Source organism: Lycorma delicatula, chromosome 1 (genome assembly GCF_047948215.1).
Source record: "Lycorma delicatula isolate Av1 chromosome 1, ASM4794821v1, whole genome shotgun sequence".
NCBI classification, from domain to species: domain Eukaryota; kingdom Metazoa; phylum Arthropoda; class Insecta; order Hemiptera; family Fulgoridae; genus Lycorma; species Lycorma delicatula.
The window spans coordinates 266496839-266524509 of NC_134455.1; the positions used below are offsets into that span (position 1 = coordinate 266496839).

The 27671-nt window shown below is 35.2% G+C and overlaps 1 protein-coding gene across 3 annotated transcripts in view; it reads right to left on the bottom strand.

Annotated features, from left to right (window-relative positions):
- Positions 1–728: 728 nt before the first annotated feature.
- LOC142331130 (uncharacterized) overlaps positions 729–27671 on the bottom strand; it is a 108194-nt gene continuing 81251 nt past the window's right edge. For all 3 annotated transcript variants that reach the window (XM_075376840.1, XM_075376822.1, XM_075376831.1), the window contains 2 exons: positions 19134–19284; positions 729–1022 (listed from right to left, as the gene is read on the bottom strand). In XM_075376840.1, the coding sequence (XP_075232955.1) occupies positions 825–1022; positions 19134–19284 (349 nt within the window). In that variant the 3' untranslated portion in view covers positions 729–824. The remainder of the gene's footprint in view (positions 1023–19133; positions 19285–27671) is intronic.

A 27671-nucleotide genomic window follows, 5' to 3' on the forward strand; every position in this document is an offset into this window, starting at 1 on the left:
AGTCATGTAAATACTTGCTGCAGTAAGCAAGTCACACAACCACAGATTCCAGCCCGCAGCCTTAGGGGTGCAAGCAGAACTAGGGTTTGGTCTAGAATTAACTAGGCCAAATCCTTGGTTATACCAACAACCAACAGTCATTGCTACTCCTTCACCACATGCCCAAAACGGAGTTTTGAAGGGACCTTAATGAGGCGGGTGCACATCAAATCTAGCCCAAGTACCGAACTTGGCAGCAAAGAGCAAATTATGAATGTTTTCAGTAAAAATCCGGATGTTGCAATAATTTAATCTACACACTATTCAACATTAGTGGTAGTTCACAAGCAACCACTAGAGTTTAAACAATAGCCACAGACAGAGTTAATCATTTATAATATACTCTAATGTTCAGAAATATTTTACTAGTGTGGGTCCATACCCACACAGCTAATAAACACTTTTCTACAGAGAAAGCACTCATATTCGCCATCGTTCTACACTCAACTACGTCTAAGCAGTGGTGAGAAAGACAGGAGTAGAGCTCGATTAAGTTGGATTTATTACAATGTAAAGGGACTTCTTGCACATACAGTATGTACTGTAAATTTTTGGAAACTGAAATATTGCAAATACATCAAACAAACAAACAAACAATTAATACTGATATAATAGTATATAAGCAAATATTTACTAGCAATAATAAAGAAATAAATTCTTTATCTTAAAATCTTATTAATCAGAGAAATATATATTTAAAAATATTTTTTTTTAAATTTATTAAAAAATAAAATCAAAATAACTTATAACACTTTATTTCAGTAACATTTTTTTTTTGTTTTAGATCATGCTTTATAATTATTGTCATTCATTTGAATAGTGACTGGAAGCAACTCCTCTTCCTGTTTAACAAAAGGGGTTACTTTAACCAGTTGAGATGATCCACCTTCTTTCTTAATAACAGCAAGCATTGCAGATCCATTATTACTTGAATAACTAATACTTCTTGCAGTGATAGCTGCCTGATTAAAATCAATAAGATTCTGAAAAACAAATAACACCAGCAACCATTTTTTTTTTTTATATATATATATAAGGCATTAAATAACAAGAGTATTGAAAGATCATCATTTAAAGAAAATCAAAAGTAAAAAAACGAAATGAGACTTTTTTACTGTTATAAGAAATTTATACAATAAAAAAAATAATCCTTTTAAAAAAATATTAAAATTTTTAAGTAGTTCCTTCAAATTAGAAGAAATATATTTACATATACAGCAATGTTTAACAAAAACTGTTAATTTGTATTTATGTTCTTGAAAACATCTAAATTATTTTCAGGACTGACTTTCTTACTTACCTTTGTAAGATTCATATCAGATTACCTATGAAGTACAACCATACATGCAACAACAGAAGAAAAATAGACTGTTTTGCTTAATTTTATGTAATTTAAATCCAACTAATTATAATTGGGTTTTATAGATTAATTAAGCTATTTTTTCCCAATAAGGAGAACTAAAATTTAAGATGCAACAAACATAATTATTTATTAATCCACTAACTCTGATGGCATAATAAAATTAACATTATAACTGGTGAAAAACTTGTTCTAATATTCTTTACTACAGATTTATATATATTGTATTTACACGTATTTATTGAAAGGTGAAAATTCCACCAATGAGATTTTATAGAATGTAAAAATGGATTTATACCACAATTTTATGCCTGAGAAAGTAACTGTTTAAAATTATGTACTAATTTGATGTAAGTTTACTCTAGAAGTAATCTAGTAGTTATAACAAAAAATTAATTATAACTAATTCACCCACAGAATCAAAGATGATATTCAGATTCATAATTATATTTAATAAGTAATCTGCATACAAATTTTTTATATATAACAGGAGAAGTATTTCCTATGGCTATGAATTAGTGGAATGCTTGCGGTTTCTGTTCTCACCGTGAGGGTACTAGCCGAGAGCAGGAGGCATGAAGTGCGACTGAAAAAAAAATTGTATTAGCTGTGTGAATTCCACTAGTGATAAACCTACTTGTAGTCTCAGTGAAGATAATGGCACCAATTAAAATGAATATCCGCAACTTACACCTTCCTCCAAATTTCGATAACAATGAAAATTATCTGTCCAATCTGTTTACTTTTAGACACACAGATTCCTTTGGCCTGCTTAGTAATCAGTGATTTCAATGCCCATCACTATTCATGGGGCTGATCATCATGTTCTTCCTTTAGTTGATCAACTGAGGCAGAACTTAGATCTTTGCTTATTGAATGATGGATCATACACATTTATGTCATCTTCATCAAATACATTTTTGAGTATCGATCTATCTGTCGTTATATTCAGCAACTTACCTAATCCCAACTTACGTTGTACGTTTTCAAAAACTACTCTGGAAGTGTTCACAGATTGGCTGTTATGGTCACAGGTCTGTTAGTAATAGTGATTTGCCTCAGAGTGGGCCACAAAGAGGGGTGGTTTAAAAAGCAGACTGGATCAAATATAAGGATTCCTTTGGTCAGTACAAAAAGAGTGATAACAGTATCTACCAACTTGCCAAGTTTACACATCTGATAATAACGCAAATGAATTAATTCATCCCTTTAATAACTGAAAAGCAAAGGTGGCTGCTGTTCTTTGAGATGAAGACTGCAGGAATGCACTAAGGGATCGGTACTTGTCTTACGTAATTTCAAAAAGACCTATGACTGAATTGCTCTGCACCTTCCCAAATGAGAGGGATATTTTCTGTCGAGTGTGGTAGTGTAGTAAAAGGAAATCATGGATGAATTATGTTTTACCATTTCTCGGACAACTCCATCATTGGTTGTTTGGAGAACAGTTTAGGCCATGTGTAGATCGGTACACTCACTGCAGCTGATTGGACTGGAATCCTTGTTACCGCACCAATTAATGTGGCAAATAAGAATCATTTAGGTCAGTTTCATTTAAATCATAGTCTGGGGATTGTGAGATATAAATTGCAGGATGCCTGATGGGAAGGGGATGGGACATCTGTGCCCAGCAAGTGCTGCAACACTTGCAGCACTTGCCCCCAATGTCAGCTAATAGTTGTTCTGTGATTTTCCTTTTGTTGAAAATTCAAAACGGTTTTGGAATGAATTTTGCTGCTACTCATTTCTTACCCAAATTTTTTTCAAATGACCCGTAAGAGATTCCCAACTCTCTCTTATAGTGGTTAGATAATTACTGATTACAATGTTTTTAACTTTATTAATACTCTCACTGGTTTTTAATTTTTAAGGATGACCAACCCTTTTGTCATCTCCAACATCTTTGCCTTCTAGAAACCATTTGTATCACTCATAAACCCTTGGAGTCGACAACATCACAGCCAAAACTCTTCTCTGCCATCATCACTTCATTGCAATTTATTCAATTTTTAATGCAAATCCTTGTTCAATCATTTTTATACAAAATAAATTGGCACTCATAATAAAATGGAAAATATTAGATTAGACCACTAATCTAATGTAGCTGAAAATATTGATATAAATTATAGACAATACTGCCACTTAACAAAAAAGAGATGAACTCAGTCACAAAAACAAAACATGCAGAATTAAAAAACCTTATATTATCACATATCTTATATATCTCTCTCTCTGAGTGACAGTATGGGAAATTAATTTATAATTACAAGCTAACATATTTGTGATGGGATTTACTTGATTATGTGCCAACAGCTAAATGGAGATTATAATACCACAATCATCTGCACCGATTAGTGGTTTCAGATTTAATATTTGCACATTAACTGTTTCCTTGGTAAACATATATAACATAATATACATTATATATACATAACATACATAATATAACATACATAACATAATATACATTATATATAACATAATATATAACATAATATAATTCATGATATGAATTATATGTTGTGATGAGCCACAGAAAAATATTACGTACAGACAATTCATTGACACTTCAGCTACTAATACTCTCTGAATAAAAGCTGCATAAAAAGACCATTAAGTTGTGTGAGAAAATACATCATAAATTATTTAAAAAGTGAATTACAGATTAATCCGTTTCGGATGTCGTTAATAAAACTGCTAACGTAAGTGGAAGTTGTGCTGCTTCAGTGTACAAAATGATTAGCGAGTATTGATTTACAAATGAATTATGGTCTCCTAAGAAAACAAAACCCTGCAGGTCAATTAAAGAAAAGGTTGACAATTTCTATAAAAGGCGATTTGTGAAAATGTACAAGAATTTTATTTTTAAAACAAACAACCTATATACAAAAGACAAAGTATTACGAGTTGTAAAATATTATAATGATCTACAGATTTTTGAAGCACAACATTTTATAAATCTTTAAAAAGTATGAATTTTAAATATGAAAAACGGGGCCAGGAAATTTGGTTAATTAACTAACAGAGATGACGTCATTATATGGTGAAGACATTATCTCGCTGAAATAAAGAAACTGAGACAAGAAGGCTAAAGAATATATTATATGAATGAAACTTGGGTCAACAAAAGCCACATGAAAAGAAGTTTCGTTGGGAAAAACAAAGCTGTGAATTTGTCAAAAGAAGCCTTTCTGTCTTTCTTATCAGCTGGCAATAAGGCTCCATCGGATAAAAGTAGGCATCTCATAATAGCATATCTGCAATGATAGCAGGTTTGTCAATGGTAGTCTGTGGATTTCTGAATCGAAATCTACTATCATAACGAGTTAATGGCATATCTTTTGAGAAATGGTTTAGTGAAGTGTTTCCTCTTCTGGAAGATAATTCAGTTATTGTCTTAGAGAACGGCCCTTATCATTCATATAAAAAGGAAAAAATTCCAGCTGTGTTTTAGAAAAAGAATGATATCAAAATGTGGCTTAGTTCAAAGGAGTCATTTTTAAAGAAGATGAACCTAAGGTCCCCAATTATTGCAAACATTTTCGCACATTAAAAGTAATTTTAGTATGTATAAAATTGATGAGTTCAAAAGATCCAGTGGTAAAACTGTGCTTCGATTACCTCCCTATCGTTGTGAACACTATACAATATCGTTATATAATTTGGGGACAAATGAAAAGTTCTGTAGCGTCAGAAAATACTACTTTTAAAATATCTGATGTTAAAACTTTATGCCATCGATAAAATGTGCCAGTAGGAATGGAAAAACTGTATAAAACATGTAACAGATGCTGTTGAACTAAATTATTGAGAACTGAATAACGTAATTGAAAACCAAACTGAGTCTCTCATTTATCTCTTAATACTGACAGCTAGTTTAAGAAAGGTTGGTAGGTTAGAAAATTTAAAGAGGAAAATGGATAGATTAAATGCAGATATAGTAGGAATTAGCGAAGTTTAAGGATCAGAATAGAAGAATATACACATGGAAAAAGTCAGGTGATACTGCAAGGTATCCGATAGATTATATCACGGTTAAGCAAAGATTTAGAAATCAACTCATCAATTGCAAAGCTTACTCTGGAGCAGACACTGATAGTGACCATTATTTAATGACAATGAAATGTAGACTGCGGTTTAAAAACCTGAAGAAAAGGTGTCAGATGAAACAGTGGAATTTAGAGAAGCTTGAGATGTTTGAGGAAGACATCGCAAGAGGTATGAGTAAAAAAGATAACGCAGAAAATGTAGAAGAAGAATGGGAGAAAGTAAAAAGGAAATTCTTAAATCAGCAGAAGCAAACTTAGGTGCAACGAAGAGAACTGATAGAAAACCTTGGATATTAGAGGAAATATTGCAGCTTATGGATAAATATAGAAAATATAAGTATGCTAATGTTGAAGAAAGTAAAAGGAACTATAAACAATTAATAAATACTATAAACAGGTAGCGCAAACTAGCAAAAGAGTGGATTAAAGAAAAGTGTTCAGAAGTGGAAAGAGAAATGATCATTGGTAAAGTAGACAGAGCATACAGGAAAGTTAAAGAAAATTTTGTGGTACATAAATTAAAATCTAATAATGTGTTAAACAAAGACAGTACACCGATTTATAATACAAAAGGAAAGGTCGATAGGTAGGTGGAATATATTGAACAATTATACAGAGGAAATTAATTAGAAAATGGAGTTATAGAGCAAGAAGAGGATGAAAGGGGAAAAACAATACTGTGATATGAATTTAAGAGAGTATTAAAAGATTTGAATGGCAGAAAGGCTTCTAGAATAGATGGAATACCTCAGAATTACTGTGCAGTGCAGGTGAGAAAGCGATAAATTGATTATACAAACTGGTATCTAATATTTACGAAAAAGGGGAAGTTCCATCAGACTTCAAAAAGAGTGTTATGGTCATGATACCAAAGAAAGCAGGAGCAGATAAATGTGAAGAATACTGAACAATTAGCTTAACTAGTCATGCATAAAATATCTTAACTAGAATTCTATACCGAAGAATTGAAAGGATAGTGAAAGAAGTGTTAGGAAAACACAAATTTGATTTCAGGAAAAGTATAGGGACAAGGAAGCAATATTAGTACTCACATTATTAGTAAAAGGAATATTAAAGAAAAACAAACTAACATACTTGGCATTTATAAACCTAGAAAAGGATTTTGATAATGTAGACTGGAATAAAATGTTCTGCATTTTAAAAAATCTAGGGTTCCAGCAGAACAATTGCTAACATTTACAGGAACCAAACAGCAACAGTAATAATTAAAGAACATAAGAAAGAAGATGTAATAAAAAAGGGAGTTCCCTATCCCTGTTACTTTTTAATCTTTACATAGAACTAGCTGTTAATGATGTTAAAAAACAATTTAGATCTGGAGTAACAGTACAAGATGAAGAGATAAAGATGCTACGACTTGCTGATGATATAGTAATTCTATATCTACATTCTTGCATGGATGATGTCCTACGCAAGAACTACTGCATGAAAATAAACAAGAACAAAATGAAAGTAATGAAAAGTAGTAGAAATAATGTAGATTGACCACTGAATATAAAAATAGGAAGAGGAAAGATTACGGAGGTAGAAGAATTTTGGTATTTCAGAAGTATAATTACTAAAGATGGACAAAGCAGAAGCAATATAAAATGCCAAATAGCACAGGCGAAATGAGCCTTCATTCAGAAATATAATTTGTTTCATCAAAAATTAATTTAAACCTCAAGAAAACATTTTTCTATGTTTGAGGCGTACCTTTATATGGAAGTCAAACTTGGATGATTGGAGTACGTGAGAAGAAAAGATTAGAAGCTTCTGCAATGTGGTGCTATAGGAGAATGTTAAAAATCAGATGGGTGGATAAGTGACAAATGAAGAGGTGTGGCAAATTAATCAAGAAGCATTTGGAAAAATATAGTTAAAAGAAGAGACAAACTTATTAGGCCACACATTAAGGCATCCTGTAATAGTCGCTTTAATATTGGAGGGACAGGTAGAAGGGAAAAATTGTGCAGGCAGGCAACATTTGAAATATGTAAAACAAATTATTAAGGATTTAGGATATAGGGGGTATACCAAAATGAAACGACTAGCATTAGATAGAGAATCTTGGAAAGCTGCATCAAACCAGTCAAATGACTGAAGACAAAATAACTGACGGCACTATGGATTTCTCGCAAACAGATGCCTATAACTGAATTGGATTTATTATTTTTACTTGCATTTATTATCATAGAGATTTTTTCTAAAACATTAGTGAACGTTTACTGTTAGCGGGCAATTGACAATTTCACAACTCTTAAAAACCTTAAGGAAACGACACAATAATAAATAATTTTAATGAATAAAATACTCATGGGTTATCAAATGTGCTAACAAGAAATATTTATTAATCAGTTAACATGTATTAATTTATTTAAATTTAAACAAATTACAATAGTGCACGGTTACTGAATTAACATCGCATAGTTTCTTTTATACAAATCAGAATTTACTGGAGATGCTTGTGAATCGGCTGCTTGAACAATCAAGCTAACTGAATTAGGTATATAGATTATTTCTCCTTAGATTGAATTTTATTAACTAAAATTGAGAAAATCTGTACACTGAAATTGTCAAAATATTTTTCTTATTTTTATAAACTGAACACTAATTCATCAGACAAACATATGCAAAAAAAAAAAAAAAATGTAAACTGTGTGAACTTAAAGACTGCAGATAGCCTACAATCTAATATGTTAATTGCAGGATCAATAATAAAATTGGGACGACAGTGTGACTTTTTTTCAGGGCAAAAAACACTGGTGTTATCATCGCCCGAACATGATGTATGTTTACAAAAAAATGAATCAAAAAAGGTTCAAATTTCACAATTAAATTTTGATTAAAAAAAGAACATGTTTAAAAAACAAATAACAGTTACTAAAATTTAAAGTTGGAAAAATAAAAAAAACCTGTAGCATATGCCAAGATCAAAATAAAAACACAAAGATATATATATATTTGTGTTATCATGCTATATTATTATCACGCTATATTTCTGATTAAGATAATAAAATTACAATATGCTTTACAGTAAATGGCATAAATAGCTGAAACACAGTAATTCAAATGTTTGAATATCAACCAACAGCCCTAAAGAATTGTAAAATATAACTTCATTTCATCATTCCCTAGAATAGCTCAAACAATAGCCCCCAGATTAAAACTGGTGGGATAATGCAGCATTAACACATACAATTTACAAGGATGTGTTGTGCATGCATCTGTTTGCATTTTCAGATATCCATGCATGTCCTAGTGTTCAGATACCTAGTGTGCCCAATTCGCAAACAGCAGATGATAACCTCCTCTAGATGGTTAATTCTACATGAGGAACTCCACAGTGAATCAGTGTTCTTAAATGAGCAAAGTTTGTTGTTCACGGTAGCATCCCGTTCACTTTGCCACCATGAACCACCCCCTTCAAGAAACAGACAAGATTGTTAGGAGCAACACAATGAATGAAAATAGGGGAGAGACAAGCCTCCTTTGCTGCATTATCTGCGCGCTCATTGCCTGAAATTCCTATATTCATCAGTGTGGTGGCCTGCACCGATGAATATGCTGCACAGCCAAACAGCTGGTCAAACAAGATTTGACCAGAGCTTGGCAGAAGTACAACATTCATATACCATCGGCTCCCCAAGGGTATTAGACAGAACTCTCAGCATGACTAACATTTTTAGTCGGTCAAATGATATACCTAGAAATCTCACCCACATGCATGCTTCAGCTGGTTCACCATGTAAATACAGTTGAGCATTAACATGTTCCCTCAACCTGGAAAAGCAAATGGACTTACTTTTTTTAAGGGGAAAATGTGAATTCAGTAGATTTACTTCACAATTCCAGGTGGGTTATTGTGTTTTGTTGCAGCCTCTCACCAATAGCTAAGGTTCTACATGCTATGTAAATAGAAACATCATCTACAAATAAAGAACAAAACTGGTTTTTGCTTGTAATTGTTATTTTATACTATTTATGACTGCAGCAAATAAAGTAACACTCCCTGATGAACTCAATTTCCTAGTGTGATAACCACTCCAACTCAAACTCGGAAGGACCGACTACTGATGAAATCCCTAAATATTACCTTGTACAACCCATTCATTACGTGTATTTAGGATTCCTCTCCTCCATGCAGTGTTGTACACCTTTTGCAAGTTGAAAAGTGCAGCCACCAGCCAAACTAAGAAGGCGTATTGAGTAGCAGCTTCCAGAGCAACTACGTGATCAACAGATTACCTGCCCTGGCGGAAACTGCATTGTTGTTGGGCAATCAGGGAGTTTCTCTCATGGTACCACACTAGACAACAGCAAAGGTTTACCATCAGTCCATCACTTTGCACATGGTACTGGTCAAGAAAATAGGATTATAACTTATCAGGCATGATTTATTCTTACTAAGTTTCAGTATGGGGATAACCAGTGCCTCTGACCAAGAATCTGGAAAAAACAACTGGTCAGAGAAAATTTTGTTATAGATACACAAAAGACCTGAACACTCGATGGCAAAAGCTCTCATGTTGCAGAAGGCGTAGAGCAATTCAGTCATTGGCCTTAGATTAAAATTTCATAAAGCCCTGTGCCTATCTCAGAGTGCATGCCTCCATTCTTCATCACCACCAAGGAACCTCAGGCCGCCTCAGCTTTCCAGACATTAAAAGAAGATGAAGTCATTTACACTATTGAGAATCTGGTGTGTAAACTTTGCAAGTTGGTGGATTGCACTACCACACTTGTCATACCAGCCGAAGGAGTCCTTGTACACAATCCAGTCCGCTTTCTGAACTGCCCATCTGCAAGGCTGACTCTGAGGCAAATCACAATTACTGACTGAGATTACAATCTGTCTATGATTGCTTCCAATGAAGTTTTTGGAAACCCACCAGTTAAGATGTGGGAGTAAGGTTGCTGAACATTAGGGTAGATCATGCACAAAAATGTACCTGATGAAGATGAACGTGCACGATCCATCGTTCAGCAAGCAGATATCTATGTTCTGCCTCAGTCGATTAACTACATTGCCTCTGTATGAACATGACCTCTGTATGAACATGACGATGAGCCCAAAGAATGGTGACATGCATTGAAATCGCCAGTTATTAGACAGAGTGTAGGAATTTGGGAAAATAATACTGGATATATCATCCTCTCTGATATTAGAATTTGGAGCAAGATATAAGTTGCAGATACTCATTTGGAATGGCTCCAATATTTTTACTACAGAGATGTTTGTCACTAGTGACACGAGTGGCTATAATGATTTCCCTCAGGAAAACAGCCACATCTTCTCGTCCTCTGCCCTCAGTCTAATAGTCATATCTTTCACAATCATATGTGGGAAAGACACATCATCCTGGGGACAGAGGTAAGACTCCTGCAGACACAGCACTAAAGAATTTTCTTCCTTCATTAAAATTTCAATATGCTCACTTTGAAAACTGAGAATGCGAACATTCCAATGAGTAACACTAACTGGTTTTTCTTTTTGCTCTTAATTTTTAGTAAGTGCTGTACTTTTTCAGAGACTTCATCTGCCTCCATATTCTCAAAGAGACCTCGAGATGGTGGTGGTGACTTGGAAGCCTGGGAGGCTGGAGATACCATACCAGGCAATGTTTTTTTTTTAAAGATACTTTCATTAGGATCTTAGTACTGTGCTGCATTGGTGCAAAGGAATTTTCACCAAAAATATCTTTCTTTTTGCCTGCACTCAACGATGCAATAGCAGAAGTGAGGGCTTTTACCTGTCCAACAAAGCTTGGAACAACTGGGTCAGTTCCTTGCACAATGAACACTTGTTCTCGTTCTGTACTTTGTAGGAGAGAGACTGTACAAAACCAATGTTGGAGAGTATTGGGATCCTCATGTTGAGGAATCTTTTATATTCCTGATTAACCACAGAAAAGGATTACTTACTGCTCAGTAAAAATCGTTATAACTTGCTCCTCCTTATAAACAGAGCATTATTGAGATCTCACCAAATGTGATCCCTTACAATTGATAACCTTTTTTCACTTTCTGAGCATTCGTTATAATCATGTGCTGTATGTGTTAACTTCCTTAGTGCAACCAATTTTGTTGTGATCAAAATCCTGACATCCTGGCCCCTGTAGGGAAAGACACCCTCTGCCATCCCTCCATTCCGAGCCATTATGGGCTTTACCAGAGGTCATCCTCGAAACCTTGGCATTTGACATATTCCAGTCCACCTCTGCCAGGATGCCACTGATGCGAATGCCATGAGTGACATTCCCAGTGGTGTACTGGGAATGTCACTCAAAACAAAACAAATCTCACCCAGTCTTAAGTAAGACCTAACTAAAGAAAACAACTGTACTACCTACCCGTAGAAGGTAAAAGTAAGTTCAACACACAACATTAAAATTAAAAATATTACACAGAACAATAACAACACAGTAACATTGAAAAAACAAAACAAAGGACAGTATGTGTCGAGATCTAAGAGAGTGAAGACGTCTTGTTCGAGCTCCATTTTTGTCATATGATTGTGCTTTTGTTTTCAGTTTTTTTGTGGTTTGTTTACATTATTAGTTGTGTTGTGCTACTTGTTTTGGGTTTTTGTTTTTTTTTTATTTTTATTGGATAGTACCATTTTGGTTAGCTTCCATGAAAGCTACTCCTGACATTAATTACCAATTTATTGTTTTTGCCTGTTTTTATTTAATTTAAACGTTTTCCTTGTTTATTATTTCTTGTTAATTTAACTATTTTCCGTATTTTTGTTTAATACTTCCCTCAAAATTACTTAACCGTAGTATAGCCTACGGTTGCTAGGGTATATTTATCTTAGTTACCCATCTGACTTGTATTACTTGTTTATGGTCGACTTGTAGTTCCTAGTCAAACAACTCTGTTGATATATACTTAGAAAAACTTTTTTATTTATTTTTTCAGTCAGCTGTTTGATACGAGGAAATTTTGGTGAAAAATTCCCTCACGCAGTGTTAGTTGTTTCTAAGTATGACTGAACGTGATTGATCTGGAGGAACACCCCCTCCTATGGATGAGGAATTTACTCCTGTGGAAAGACGGTGGTCTAGTAGAACGCCAGGTATTTGTGTTGACTGTGAAGTCCTTTCGGGGGGCAGCGGCACTGATAGTCCTTCAAGCTGTGATCGTGAATCTCATTGCTAATTGGTAGCTCGGCAATTAGAGGCTGCCAGATGGGAATCTGTACAGATGGACGAATCTGAGTGTCGTCAACAACAGGCTGAGGCTCTGTATATGCAGTTCGCGATATTAATTTTAGTGGTAGTGACATTAACCCCCCTCCACTGCTGGCTTTTTTTGTTGAGAGAATTGAGAGTCCATCAGCAGGAAAAACATCAAAATGCAGGTTGTGGCTCTCCCCCCCCCCCACCCCCTAACAGTAGTGAAGCACAAGAAGCCTTGTGGGGCTGGGAAGTCTGGTCAGGATGTTGGTGAGTTGCCTTCAACAGGGGAGCCAGGTACATTGGCAAGGAGGAAGGAACGATTCTCTTACAATGTACGTTGTCTTAAACATGTCTGACCTGAATGAGTAAGTGTGTACTCAAACTAACACAAAGAAGGAAATCAAAGACCGTTCCTTCGAAATGTATAGTCTTGTAGTTTATAACTGAAAAGTTTTGGAACACTCTGGAGAAATTACCCTCGGAGGGCATGAGGGCTCCAGTGGAGCCTGTGATGGTGGCCACCCAAACACTAGTGGTGATAGATTGAGGGCTATCCAGATGGAGGATAGTGGCTCCACTTTGGGGTCAAGACTTCACATGGACGTATGGCAAGCATTAGACAAGGGGGTGGATGATGAAGATCTTCCATGGATGATTTATCGATGACTCAAGGAGGCATTTGTAGCTACTGAAGTTCTTGAGAATGATGCTGGTACTGATGGACTGCCCTGGGTAGTGGACTTGGCTCAGCGTGCAGAATCTTAGGCTGATTCAAAGATGTTGAAGGAGATGCCCTGAGTGGGGACCATGCTTGGGTCGAGCCAGGTAGTTGCTGGTAGTACTCGGACGAGGACCTGGCTGGTGGGACGGTACCAGTGGGTGGAATGAACATCGTGGTAGCAGTTGATTCTTTTGACTGTGAGGATTGGTCTCACGTATCATGGAGTCTGCCAAGTTAGCATTGGCCGCAAATCCTAGTTTGTTTTTGTGGGCCTCAGAGTAAGATGGGGCAATACATTCATAAGGTGGCTGAATACTTGGTCCAGAGGAGTTCCGCTAAGCTTTGTATACATTATGGGGAGTTGACCCCAGGGAAATAAATCAGTTGAGCCCCAACTGCAATGGTGAAGGCAGCGGGACAATCCTGCACGAACCTTCACCAAACAGTTTGAGATGCTGTGTCATCAGATGAGGTGAACATCTTGAGGTCACAGAGGTCAGGGAGAAGACCTTCACATACAGGTTCAAGATACAGGAGATGTGGCTTCCATGTTAAGGCAACAAATATTGGACAAGGTTAAAGGCACCATGGTCATGGCGGGTAGAGGTGTTCACAGGTACACTTGCTCATTGAAGATGTTGATGCCCTTACCTCAGAGGAGGATTTGGTGCATGAGATGTGCAAGATTGTTTGTGATTCAGTTACCATTGATGTCCTCTCCTTGAGGGCGTCATATGGCGGAAAAAAAGAGAACGGTGGCGGTCCCTCTTCTGCTGGCAACAGAATTATTGAAGGTTGGCTGAATTAAGAGGTGGATGGGTGTCTTGTTAGGTGTTGAGGAGATCCGACGAAGAACATTGCTATCAATATTGAGGTAATATTGTCCAATAAAGGCCAAGTGTTCACACTGCAATGCTCATGGGCACACTCTTGCAGGCTGTGGAACTGGAGCCTGGAAATGAATCCTGTTAGCTTCACTTTTGGGATGAATTCAGGGTTGATAGAGCATCGTCTAGGAGGGGTGGGCAGCTTAGGTGTCCCACCCTCGAAGATTGGACAGGGACTCCCAAATGGTTTCAGATTTTGGTGGGTAAAGTAAGACTGTAGTCCGGTGGGGAATCTCTCAGGAGTTACTCTCTAGAGGAAAGGCGTAAAGACAGAGTCCCAGCTGCCGGGGGGGAACATTAGTTCTCAACAAGGCAGTCCAAGGCGAAGGCACCCCTGGACCTGTGTTAAGGGTTAGTTGTGTGTCCAGTTCCAGAACGCACAAGAGTGGGATAAGAAATGTTGCACTCATAAAAGACAAAAACAACAACAAAAACATAATTTATAAAACAAAATATCAACAAAAACAGAATACAAGAGAATTCCAAGCAGAGCTCTAGATCCCATCAGTAATCCTTTCCTTTACTAAGTACCTATAACACTCTCCACTATTGTCCATTCGGTCTTGCTCCTCCAGTTTACACAGAGATCTAACGCCGACCCAATACGATCAAGCCAACAGATGGTCTCCGTATGCATTAACCAGTACTTCGAACACTCATAAAAAAATGATAGGTGTCATCCAATTGTCCACACTGAGAACACATCCCAGAATCTACCAGGCTGAATTTTAGCAGTCTGTCCCTAAAAGCACCATAACCATAAAGAAATTGCGTCATATTTATTAGGGTGCACCCAAGAGGCGTCCTGCAAACTAACAACATTTGGAGAGAGACCATGTGTATAACACCCACCATCTACCTCATCCCATCTGGCCTGCACAAGGAATTGCCACAAGCAGTTGCTCAATTTCTCGAAATTTAAAGTCAACTCACTGGACTTCCTAGCAACATACCGCTGCTGCTTCTCAGATACAATCAAGCCTATCAGTTTCACACCTGCAATCATCAAGACTGCCTCCCGTGAAATAGTACAGTAACTACCAGTTACCATTAACAATATTAGACGTTGAGCCCTTAATAATAAGTCCCGACAACTTTTATGTTTTAGCCTATCCACCCAAACAGGCGCCATATGTAGCATAATAGTCTCGCACATGCCTTTATACAGAATGCTCATGGTGTTGAAATTAAAGACCCCTAATCAGGATTGACCACATTGAATACTAAAGAAGGCATTGCAGGCCTCACTGTGACGTATTGAAGGTGCTTCTTAAATTGCAGTTTCTCATCACGAAACACCCCGAGGTACTTTTGAACTTGAACATAGTTTATACACTGACATGCCATCGAAACACAGACACACCAACTCACTTCCAAACTGTCTTTGAGAAGCATCATTGTGGTCTTCTGCGGTCTAAACGTCATCTTGTATTGATGACTCCTACAGCTCAAGCATCCTGCAAACCCTGAGTGGCTCAGAGTTCAACCTCCCTCCACAAACTTCCTTCAATCAGCAGGAGACCATCATCAGCGTAAGCCATGTTGTAACACCTGCTGGGCAACCTCAGCCTACAGTAGAGAATCAAACTCCACCACCCACAATAATAGACCCAACATGCTGTCCTAGGGAGACATCCCTTAGACAGCATCTTGCCAACCTCATGACTGCCCTCACAGAGCAGCACATCCCAATGATTTAAGTAACTTTGCATAACTTTAAATTCACTTACAGTACATTCTCTTTTATAAAGTTGACAAATAGCAAAAGGCCACCATACATTATTAAATGCTCCGGAAATGTCCAGGAAATGTAATGTTGGAATGAGCCAGCTATGCCCCAAAAAGGGTGATGTTTTTAATACAGAAATTCCCCTCATAAGAAAATAAAGTAAAGACAAAAACACCCAATCATTCAATCCCACGTAGTCCAATCAGAATCTCAAAGTCTCCAGTTTGGTCAAACTATAAAACATTAATTTTAATCCAGATGAGCCTGAGCAATAGCTATGGAACCCTTAAGCACACCAATCAACAAATTTTCTAGAATCACTGACCCACCTAAGCCAAGTGATTTCAAATTACGTTCTGTTAGAGTAATCAACTCACCCCATGCACCAATAATCACTGACAGTACTTCTACCTGATCCACCTGCATACGCATGACAACAGAAACAATCTCAGCGTATTTTTCACCCTTTTCACACATGCCATTCTTAAGGAAATCACCCTTCTCAAAATGAATGGAGACATCCACGATGAAAGACCTCCCTAGTGTTTTGATAACCAGGTTGGGCCACAAGGCCTTCAGTCTCCATACCAAAAAGTTACTCACTGGTAACAACAAAACCACTTAAGCCGGCCTGCACATGAATGACATCAACTATTCATTCATGATTGGCAATTTTATCACCCCCTACCGGCCAGATATTCACCAAGAATTATTAGCAAAACAGTGCCTGCACAAAATATCAACCTCAGAGTCCATCCTATGAAGAAAGGAGTTACCTGGGAAAACGTTACTCTGTAACAAGTAGATTTCTTCACCAGTAAACAACATCGGTTTCCGCAGCCAACAATTCCCAGCATGATTATCCCGGAAACACCTGACACCCTTCCCTTGGATGGGTTGGGGACTCCGTAACTCAAACTCTCTACCTTCCAGCGTTCCTTCCATCTATCTTTTGCCAACTGATCCACCGGTCAATCCAGCTCCATCTCTTGAACAATCGTATCCAGTGCCACAGCCAGCGTCTCCATAATCAAGCAACAAACAACACGATAATCCATATCTACAATAACAGAAAAAGCTTTTACATACGCCGTCCAGATCAAGTCAGTCAGCTAGGGAAAACCAAGCTGACCACCCGCTTACACTTAAAGAGCCCACCTGATATACATAACGCCAAATGGAAAAACTCTTTAACCAAGCGCTTAACAAGCCCATCCACCTTCCTGAACTTATTCAATGTTGGAAGTTCAGATACAAGCAGATGATAAAAGACCAGCAAAACATAGAAACATAAGAAGGTCACTTCTTCTAACTGGGTTAGACTTACTAGGTAGACTAACTGGGTTCAAAACTTCTAACAGGGTTTGAGACTGAGCCTGTTCACACAACCACAAGCACACGTGATCTTAATCCCCACCCACTGGAAACCCCCCCCCCCCCAACATCACACTGCAACAATAAAATAGGCCCCAAAATAGCAAACCTCATCCTCAACCCCATAACATTTCGAAGGAACACCATCAACTCTTACATCTACCTCTAAATCAATCCATGTCTTACCAGTGCACTTCACACTGAACACCCCAGACTTTTCAGGTGAAAGACCTAACCTAACTTATCACAAATGATTATTGCTAGATCAAGAATATTCTGAAGAGAGTCAGAGTTCTTAAACAACAAAACTAAGTCTTCAGCAAAAGCTAATGCTGGAAGCAAAACTTCATCAACCATAAAAGCTCCAGGTGGACACTATAAATCGCGGAGAATCTGATCTAAAACCAAATTAAACAATAAGGGCTACAAAGGGTCATCCTACTTTATTGCTCTCTTAATAAGCAGAATCAGACCACCACAGTTCTTTAATGAGGTAGTCGTGCCCTGATACATATTCCTGATAATCCTGCGCAGAGGGTCACATACACCTTGCACCCACAGAACTTCCTGAATAGCCTCGTGGGGCACACAATCAAATGCTTTACTAATATCTACTAATGCTGCAGACAAACTATCCTTTTTACCAGCAGAAATAGCCAGATCCATCAACCTGATATTAATAAAACAACTATTGTCTTTGTTAAAACCCTTCTGCAGATCTTACTGGTAACAGAAGTTACTCACAGTAATAGGATGCCTACCACTATCAGATGACAAGTCTTTAACCTCCTTAGGAATCATTGTGGTAAGATGACATTTTCCCATTCCTGGGAAAAACCCAATCCAAGCAAGGAGGTTAAAAAGGCCCACACGTAAGTCATAAACGCTCAATACACTTGAGAGCATTTCCTTTTTCAAGCCATTCGGCTTCATCCTCTTTAGACAAGCCCGAACCTCAGAGGTTGTAATCAGACCAAAAGCCATAGTTGCATAATCACGAGCAAGACGTAAACCAGAAATACCCTCCACACACTCCAAAAATCACCATAAAACTGCTTAATATCAGCAGATTGGGGGTGCTACATCAAAAACAGAAACCAAATCACCCAACTGATCGTTTCTAACAAGCTCCCTGAGTTTCGTGGGCAATACTTAAAATGTTTTTGTGTCGTAGCATACCTCCGCCTCTTAACTTTCTTGAGGCCAACCTATGCCTCCCAGCAGTAACATTATACCCCACCTTTGAAGATTCTACACCTGCAGCCAACAGCAATTCCATGACCCAACCAATCTGAACAAGGAAACTCATCTAAATGCTACCTCCCTGCTAACTCTTTAGCCAGCAGATTTACGTGATTCCTTGTCAACCTACAAAAGATGTAGATTATCCGACCAACCACCACTACAACAGGCGCCATCTGGTAGAGTCTCTTCCATAACAACCTGAAAAATAAGAGGAGAACGAACAACCACCTTCCCAGGCACATCAGGCAGATGCCCATCCGATAGATCGTTCCACATAATCACACCACCACCACCATCCCAAAAAGGGTAGACGGTAAAAGCCCTCAATGATGCAACAGGCAAACTTCACACATCTGCTTCACTGATTTTAGAGGAAGAAGGTAACAAAGACTGAAAGTATAATTTTCAGTAGCACAAACACAAGGCTTTAAAGCTATTTTGATCACATATTTCTATGCCATCAACTACTGAAAACCTCAACACAAAAACAAAATTACAAATCCATTCATGTAAATTATTACAACATTATATAAAATAAAACATACTTCTTCTACAACACCATTCTGAAAGGTAATAGCAAAATTATTGTTTGTTGCAGATTCTATCTGATTCCACCCTGTTTCAATATTCTGTCTATTATCTGCTTTACTTTCATCCATGATAAGACAGCTGCTAAAACATTCATCAAAATTTGAGCTAAAAGTAAAAACAAAAAGAAAATACAATTACATTAAGTTATTCACCTGGTTAACTCTACATTTAAATAGACATTTTGTAGCAACAGTTGTTTACATAGTAGCAACACTAACTTTTTATAAAAATCTTGTCTAAGATAAAATAAAATTCATAAAGGAAGCAATAATAATATTGTATTTATTATTTAATTTATGTAAATAAATAATAAAATCTAAGTAAACAAAATAAAAATAAGAAAAGAAAGAAAGTAACATATCTCCCACAAAAACCCCCAAAAAATAGAAATAGAAACTGTATACAAACAAAAAATAAAAACAATAAAATAAGAAATAAAAATAAAAACTAGATTTAAAAATTTTGCAAAGTACATACAAGTAATACATGCACATTATTACTGACAACTGACAATTTACTAAGTGAATGTTGCATTTGATACGTAATGTCAATAATTCATAAAAATAAATTCCATCTTACACTAACTTTTCTATACACTACATTTACTTAATGCCAACAAAGATTTAATTTACATTATACAACGTTTTGTATCAAATTACACTTAGTTAAATTAAAATTTTAAAAAAAATTCAAAACACCATTTATCATTAAAAACTCTTTTCTGTTTAAAAATGTAACAAGCTTTTACTAAAAACTAATCGAAAGGACCATAATTCATGAAGTAAATTTTATTATTGAGGTAGGTAATGAAGTGTTAACAATATTTTCTTATAACAATATTACGACACGTCATCATTAAAACAAATTTATAAATTTTCATGTTATGCATATTTATTTTTATTGAAAGAATTTTGATGAGTAGGTTAATAATAATGGTGAAATTTTCTAAAAAATTTTAAACAAAATACAGGGTATCTTCTTCATGGAAGCCTCAATACATGGTCTTTTTTTTAGTATTCCTAACATTTCCTATTTGAAAACTTTATAGCAAACTGATAATTTTGTTAGGATCGCATTGGTGGACCTTGTGGCACAGTCATTTTGAGAAGAAGCAATAAAATAGTGCATCGATGTCAACCATGGAATTTTCAAACATTTATTGTAAATTAATACAATATAAACCATAGCAAGTAGGACCATAGTAATTTCTCAAAGGACTACATTTATTGTACTAAATACAACTGTTTTTAATTTTTTTAAATTCATAACATTTTTCTGAAGTTTTGTTTTTAATAAGAAAAGTCAATAATTTTTTTCTTCATACACTTAATACATCAATTTTCTCAGAATTACAATTTCTTAGAGTTTTGGTAATAATATTTATTAGTCATTTAACAAAATTATTGTACTTCAAAAACTAAAAAAAAAAATTTTTCTTCACTGAAGTTTTCGTTTTACATTTTTTATCATGAAAACTATGGAAGATTTTTCGGTCAAAAACAAAAGAAGTTATCAAGTTACTCATATGATGCCTCAAAAATTTCAGTATGACCTCATTACTCAGGGTAACTGAAATCTATGTGAACATTTTCTTAACCATAATTCAATAACAAACATTTTTGGAGATATGTTTTTATGAACTTTTTTGCTTATTTCAAGTGCTAGTCAGTTCCCAAATTAATTCACTTTTCTCCTGAATTAATTCTGCATATTAAATACACATATATAAATATATAGTACAAGAGTACAGTATGAAAATGATACTGTGGCATAACAACCTTTAAGGATTAAGTTGTGAATGGGATAAAAGAGAGTTCCACAGTATAATTTTCATAGTGTACACTCTTTATATATATATATATATATATATATATATATATATATACACACATTTTAACTAATTTTTTCCTGCCAATCTACCAAGTACAAAATTAAAGAACATTCTTACCTTTTTTCTGATTTATCTTCATTTACATTTACACATATTAACTACCATTCAACATCTTTGGTTAGGTTATCGAGTGAAATTTTAAACATATACACTAAAATTAATTAAAATTTTGATAAAAGTTTTAATTGTAATTTTAGTAGATGTTTTTTAAATTTTCGACTGAACAAATGTGTTTTGTAAATATTTTAAAATTTCTTATATTTTACTGAACAACCGAAGTTATAAAAAGCAACCAAACTGTAAAGATGTTGAATAGTAGTTTTGTGTGTAAATGTAAATCAAGATAAACCAGAAAAAATTACTGAGGATGGGCTTATGCCGGAAAGCACTTTAATGTAGAAGAAATAAAAAATGTAAGCACGTTTCTTTCATTCTGATGAAGAAAGAAGCATTTGGAAAAATATAGTTAAAAGAAGAGCCACATATTAAGGAATCCTGGAATAGTCGCTTTAATATTGGAGGGACAGGTAGAAGGGAAAAATTGTCCAGGCAGGCAATGTTTGTAATATGTAAAACAAATTGTTAGGGATGTAGGATGTAGGGGATATACCAAAATGAAATAACTGGCACCAGATAGGGAATCTTGGGAGAGGGGCATCAAACCAGTCAAATGACTGAAGACAAAAAAATATATGCACAGTAGGTGTATATAGTTCCTGAACTGAATTTCTGTAGTCAATACAAATAGCGCCATCACTCCGATAACCAAGGAAATATGCAGTACGATGTCTGACGAGTGTGTGTACAAAATTTCATCACCTCAGTCTCGAGTTATATTCAGCCGCGTTCGTTGTGCTCATGCGACCTTGTGCGAGCTCACGACATGGAACAGAGTAGCGCGATAAAATTTTGTGTTCTACTTCAAAAATCTTTTGTTGAAAATTATTCTATAATACAGCAAGCATTTGGTAATGAAGCCGCATCTCTTACTACAACATACATGTGGTGGATGCGGTTTAAAGACGGTATAAAGTCTTTGGATGACGATGAACGAAGCCGGAAGCCACCAACTACTGCTCACGACGAAAAGTGCTCGTGCTATTGCGAAAGTGCTCGTGCTATTTTTCGAACAATCTCATCTTACCCTTCGGGCCGTAACAAAAGAGCTAAACATAGGTAAAGACGTGGTACGTACAATTATATCAAAAAATGGACCGCCGAAAGATGTGCTCTCGCTTCATTCCACATTTCTTGACCAAAGAACAAAAACAGATGCATCTTTCTTGCGCTCAGGACTTCGTTGAAACTGCCGATAACAACGCGAATTTTTTGCCAACAATTGTAACCGGGGATGAAAGCTGGTGCTTCATGTATGATCCGCAAACAAAGCGTCAATCCGCTGCTTCGTTGAGTCCTGGAGCACCAAGATCGGCGAAAGAAGTCAGACAGCAAAAATCGGTTGAAACGATGTTCATTGCATTCTTCGACTAAAAGGGCCTGATACATCATGAATTTGCCCCAACTGGTTAAACCATAAATTCTAAATTCTATCTGGAAGCAATGAAACGCCTAACACGTCGCATTCATCGAATCCGGCTAGTTAAACTTTCATGCACGACAATGCCCCGGCACACATGGCAACAGTTTTAACGTTATTACGCCACAAAACATATCACCGTCTTATCTCATCCGCCCTAAGTAGTATAAAATGTTTACATTCAACCATAACGTTTGAATCAATTAAAATGACTTTGACTGTTGGTTCTTTATTTTATTTTTTTAGCTGTTGAACGATTTTAGTGATGAATGTGTGTTTGCGGTTGAATTTACACGGTAAAAGAGTGAATTTTAGGTGTCCCTAAAAATAAATATAAGAACGAACAATCAAAATGACGGTTGAATGCAAACATATTTTTTTCACGGTGGTTTTTTCTCATTACATTAAATAAAACTTCAATTACATATCGTTTACATTAAAGAATGAAAAAAAAACTTAAAAAAACAACGCGCTTATCTTTAAATAGGCTGGTTATTCATACAAATAAAAGCAAGATATGACCTTTGATTTTTCAACGTTAGGTTGTTCGCATTACCGATTAATGGTGAGTACGCAACTATATTTTTCGTATATTAATAAACAATACGCGACTGTTGAAATTCTCTTCGGTTTCAACTTTAATTTTCAAATCAATAACACCTATTTTTATAGATTCATTTTGTCGCGAACAACCAATCACATATAAAGGATATTTATTTTTATAATCTGAAAATGTGAACGTAGAGTCAATATTTTTATAACATAATTTTTCAAACTATAAACATATTATATATTCATACGATTCCGCTGTAAATCTTCATACGGATATTGATCTGAATTATACTTTTAATATATATATACTTTAATCAATACATGAATCAAATTCCGACGCGTCTTTCGTAGCTTTATCTTTCTTATCAATTTGAAAACGTATAACGTATAGCAATTTATCTAATTGTGACTATGTTGTCACGTTCAAAGAATTATATCAAAGAATTTTTTTGAGGAACTGCTGAATTTTCATAAGTTCCCAATTTTTAAACGTCATACGCACCTCTTTATTTTTGTCTCTCAATTTAACCAAGTCCAATTGATATTCCGGCGATGTTTTTAATTACGGTACAACCATACGATTTCTGTTAATTCTAGTTTAGATTTATGATCTGAAACTGTAGCACGTATTGCGTTCAAATAGTCACTACGACGTCTCAACACTAATTCTTGTCTATTGTTTATAATTATTCTTTATAGTCTTCAGCGAAACCCAACAACATTGATAATAGTATACCATTAAGTAAAATTACCATCATCCATATCTATTTTATTGTTACTCTTAACCCATCCAGCTCTTTCACATGATGAAATTAAAGAATTTTTGATTGAAAGAACATTTTTCATAATCATTGTAATACCTACATTTCTTGTCCTGGCTACTTCTTGCGTGCTAATATTATACTGTACCTCATCGAATAAAAATGCACCCGCAAAATTAACTAATTCTCAAGTTGTTGATTTTTTCCCGTTTTCACCTACAAGCTTTCCAGAAACAAGCAGAAAACTTTCGCCTGGAACAGTGTACACATCCAATTGATGTATTTGTATTCTAATATCTTTTTCAAGATTAAGTGGTTAATTCTTGTGGTATTGTTAATATATTAACGTCTCGAACAAAAGCGCGACTTTTTGAACGTTAAATAATTCATTATGTAATCTATACAAAAGCATTTTAATTTTTCATTTCAGTAATGTATTGGTTTTAATTTCCATCCACCATCAATTTCAAATCCTGGAGATCTTAACTGTTTAATGCTTTCTTCGGTCAATTTGTAATGTTTTTTTTAACAGAAAACCCCATCATCACTTACAAATATAAAATACATTTTTATCTATTTACAGCAAAATAAAAATTCATTTACAATAGTTTATTTACATTGTGTCAATACTAACGACATTCTAACTCGTTCACCGCATATGATTTAATATATAATTTCGTCAGTCAACTGTATCACTAAATCATAAATTTCTCTCACATTTACGGCTATAAAGTCAATATAAGGTGGATATTCTTCAATCATATCACCCGGACCTACACTTAACGGTAAATCATTCAAAATATAATCTTGCTTTTCATTTTTATAAATAGTGTGTTAAATTTGGTTTGAGAATTCTTTATCCGTAACCCAATAGACTGCCGATACTACAAAATTCATGAAAAAATCTATCCATACAGTGTTTTTAATTTCAGTCTATAATGTATTGCTGTTCGCCTTCAAGGATTTTTTTAATTTTTCTCATTTCGCCCTGTATATATTACAGTAATATTTTCACTCTCAAAACTACCGGTCGGTATGTTTATGTAATGTCTTTTAATCATCTCATAATAATTTTCATCTTTTTTGACATCTTTATCGAACGCGAAACTCAATTTATTGTTTTTATTCTCTTCAACGTTTTGAATAGCCGTCATCAACCATTTTAAACCCAACTCGTATTTACCATCGGAAAGATCGATTGTAAGACAAAATGATTTTTTAATCACTGAACCATTACCATCGATTGATAATAGACACGACATACCTATTTAGGGCAAAAAAATTAGCATATAACTTATTCGCATAAAAATTCTGAACATAATCGGCTGCAAATTACATCGTCGTCGGCTACATCTATTATAATTGTACTTTACATTAAATTCTCCACCGAAATACTCATCAACCGTGTAGGAGGGGTGTAGGAGGGGTTATCGAACGCGAAACTCAATTTATTGTTTTTATTCTCTTCAACGTTTTGAATAGCCGTCATCAACCATTTTAAACCCAACTCGTATTTACCATCGGAAAGATCGATTGGAAGACAAAATGATTTTTTAATCACTGTCAAAAATAGTTAAATACTATCAAAATAGTCTACATTTTTAATGTATATTTTAAACAAAACCCAATGCGTATCGCGACCGTTTGAAGCGTCTAAATCAACTTATAGGGCGTTCATTTTTTCTAATCTTCTTCGTTAAAGCGTCCAACGTAAAAACACCTCTAAAATGTTGAATTTTCAACTGTTTTGCTTACTCAATCAACTAATGATCGTATAAAGCCCGTTTCGGTATTTTCTACTAATTTTCTTAGCAGTACCGCTGCCACCTTTCCTTAATTTCAATCTACCACCAAATTTAGATTTTAGTTTCATCGCGTTAGTTACTGCGTAAGTAACTGCTCTTTCAGTCAAAATGCTGTCGGGTGCGATTGCGGCCAAGCTCTTTTAGCAAGTGCTTTATCAGCATGAGGTCTGGTTTTATTGTCTGAATATTTCGAATAAGCTATATCGTGCAGTTTACAAGCCTCGTCCAATTTATTTATACCTTTATCACAATGTTTCAAACTCTTATCTAATTTCGTATCGGGACAATAATGTAACCCAGCAAATTTGCTTCAAACGGTAATAAATCTACCGTTTTATTGATTATAGAACCGATAATACCGCTCCTTTCTTCTTATTTTCTTTACCTATCTATATGTAAAAAAAATGCATTCCAGGGATCCCAAGGACTGGCTTTTAACTAGCAAATAGCTGAAGCTCAGATTCGAGCCGCGGCTTTTAACTAGTAAGAAGCCGAAGCGCATATTCGCACGTCGGCTTTTTTCATCAGCCCAAATTCGGGTCGACGGAATAACTTAACTTTTTCATTACAATTTATTGACAAGATTATCAGGGTTAATGATTATTTAATGACTAAGTTTACTCACTCAGATTCGAGTGACCAAAATATTTCAAATAAAACAATTTTTTTAACAATAAACAGAAATGCTTAACGTCAATATGTCGAACAATATTGTTCAACGTATCTTAATTTAGGTACTGGGGTTTCCCACCCCCAAAATATTTCAGATAAATCAAAAAAATATAATAAATTATCGAAAAAACAGATTTCGCATTTAATTATACTAAACCGGTTGAACTATAATATACTGTTTGATAAAGTACTTTTAATTTCGTCTTTTCGTTTTTGCGAATCATTTCTGCAACCACAGATTTAATCTCCTACTCTATATTTTCTACATGTTCGTGATGGTATCTTTCAAAAGATCTTCTGTAACAAGACCATTAAACTCATCATCTATACTCTTAGTTTTAAAGAACTTTACAGTTTCGTTTGCCACCTTCAGTTTTTCATTCTGTAAGTTTGAATGGTTAAATCACAGTCTAACACCGCCCGATTTGATCTTTTTAAACCTACAAACCTTTCACAGTGTTTGCGTATTCGTTAAACATTTATTTAACCCTTTTAAAATTCAACGCATCATTTTCGTCAACTGGATCAGATACATCAAACAATCATGTTTTTTATATCATTGCCTTCGGTCGTCAACGAAAAGCCTACCCACTATGATTTTTTGTCATATTGGCCATCTTGTGTTACTGAAAATCCTATCCCCGGTAAAACGTAAGTAAATTTGATGATTAAAACTACGTAATGATTTTGATGTGGAATATGAAAATTTCTATTAAACAAACATCTTTGTATAGTTTGTGATCAAACTACGATCTTTATAAATATACGAGAACCGTTTTTAATTCCCTTGGCTGTCTTTTTTGTTTTAAACCATATTCATTTCTTCCCCAAAGTAAGGAATACTTTTTAGCTCTCAACCCCACAAATTCATAAGATTGGTTCCCTCTTCATTTAATCTTTTAAAAGACCTACATAGCATTTACTCGATGCGTAAACATTTCGATCTTTTTAAACTAAAACTTTTATATCAACCTCCCAGGATTGGTCAAAATGTTCATCTTTGTGTATAATAACAAACTGTATCTGTCATTAAAAAGTTTTATGTTTTCATAACCGTACCTAGGTAAAAAATGATTGAAATGATAATCGTACACGATTAATTTTTCCAAATACGTTACTGTTAAATCCACATATATGGGTTTGATTAGTATATATTTTTCTTCAACACTGATATTCCAACCACATCCTTTCCGTAAATATAATGATGTTTTACTCTTGGACACGCGTTTAATTTTTTAAATTTGATTTGTCATTGATCAAACGCATACCGATTC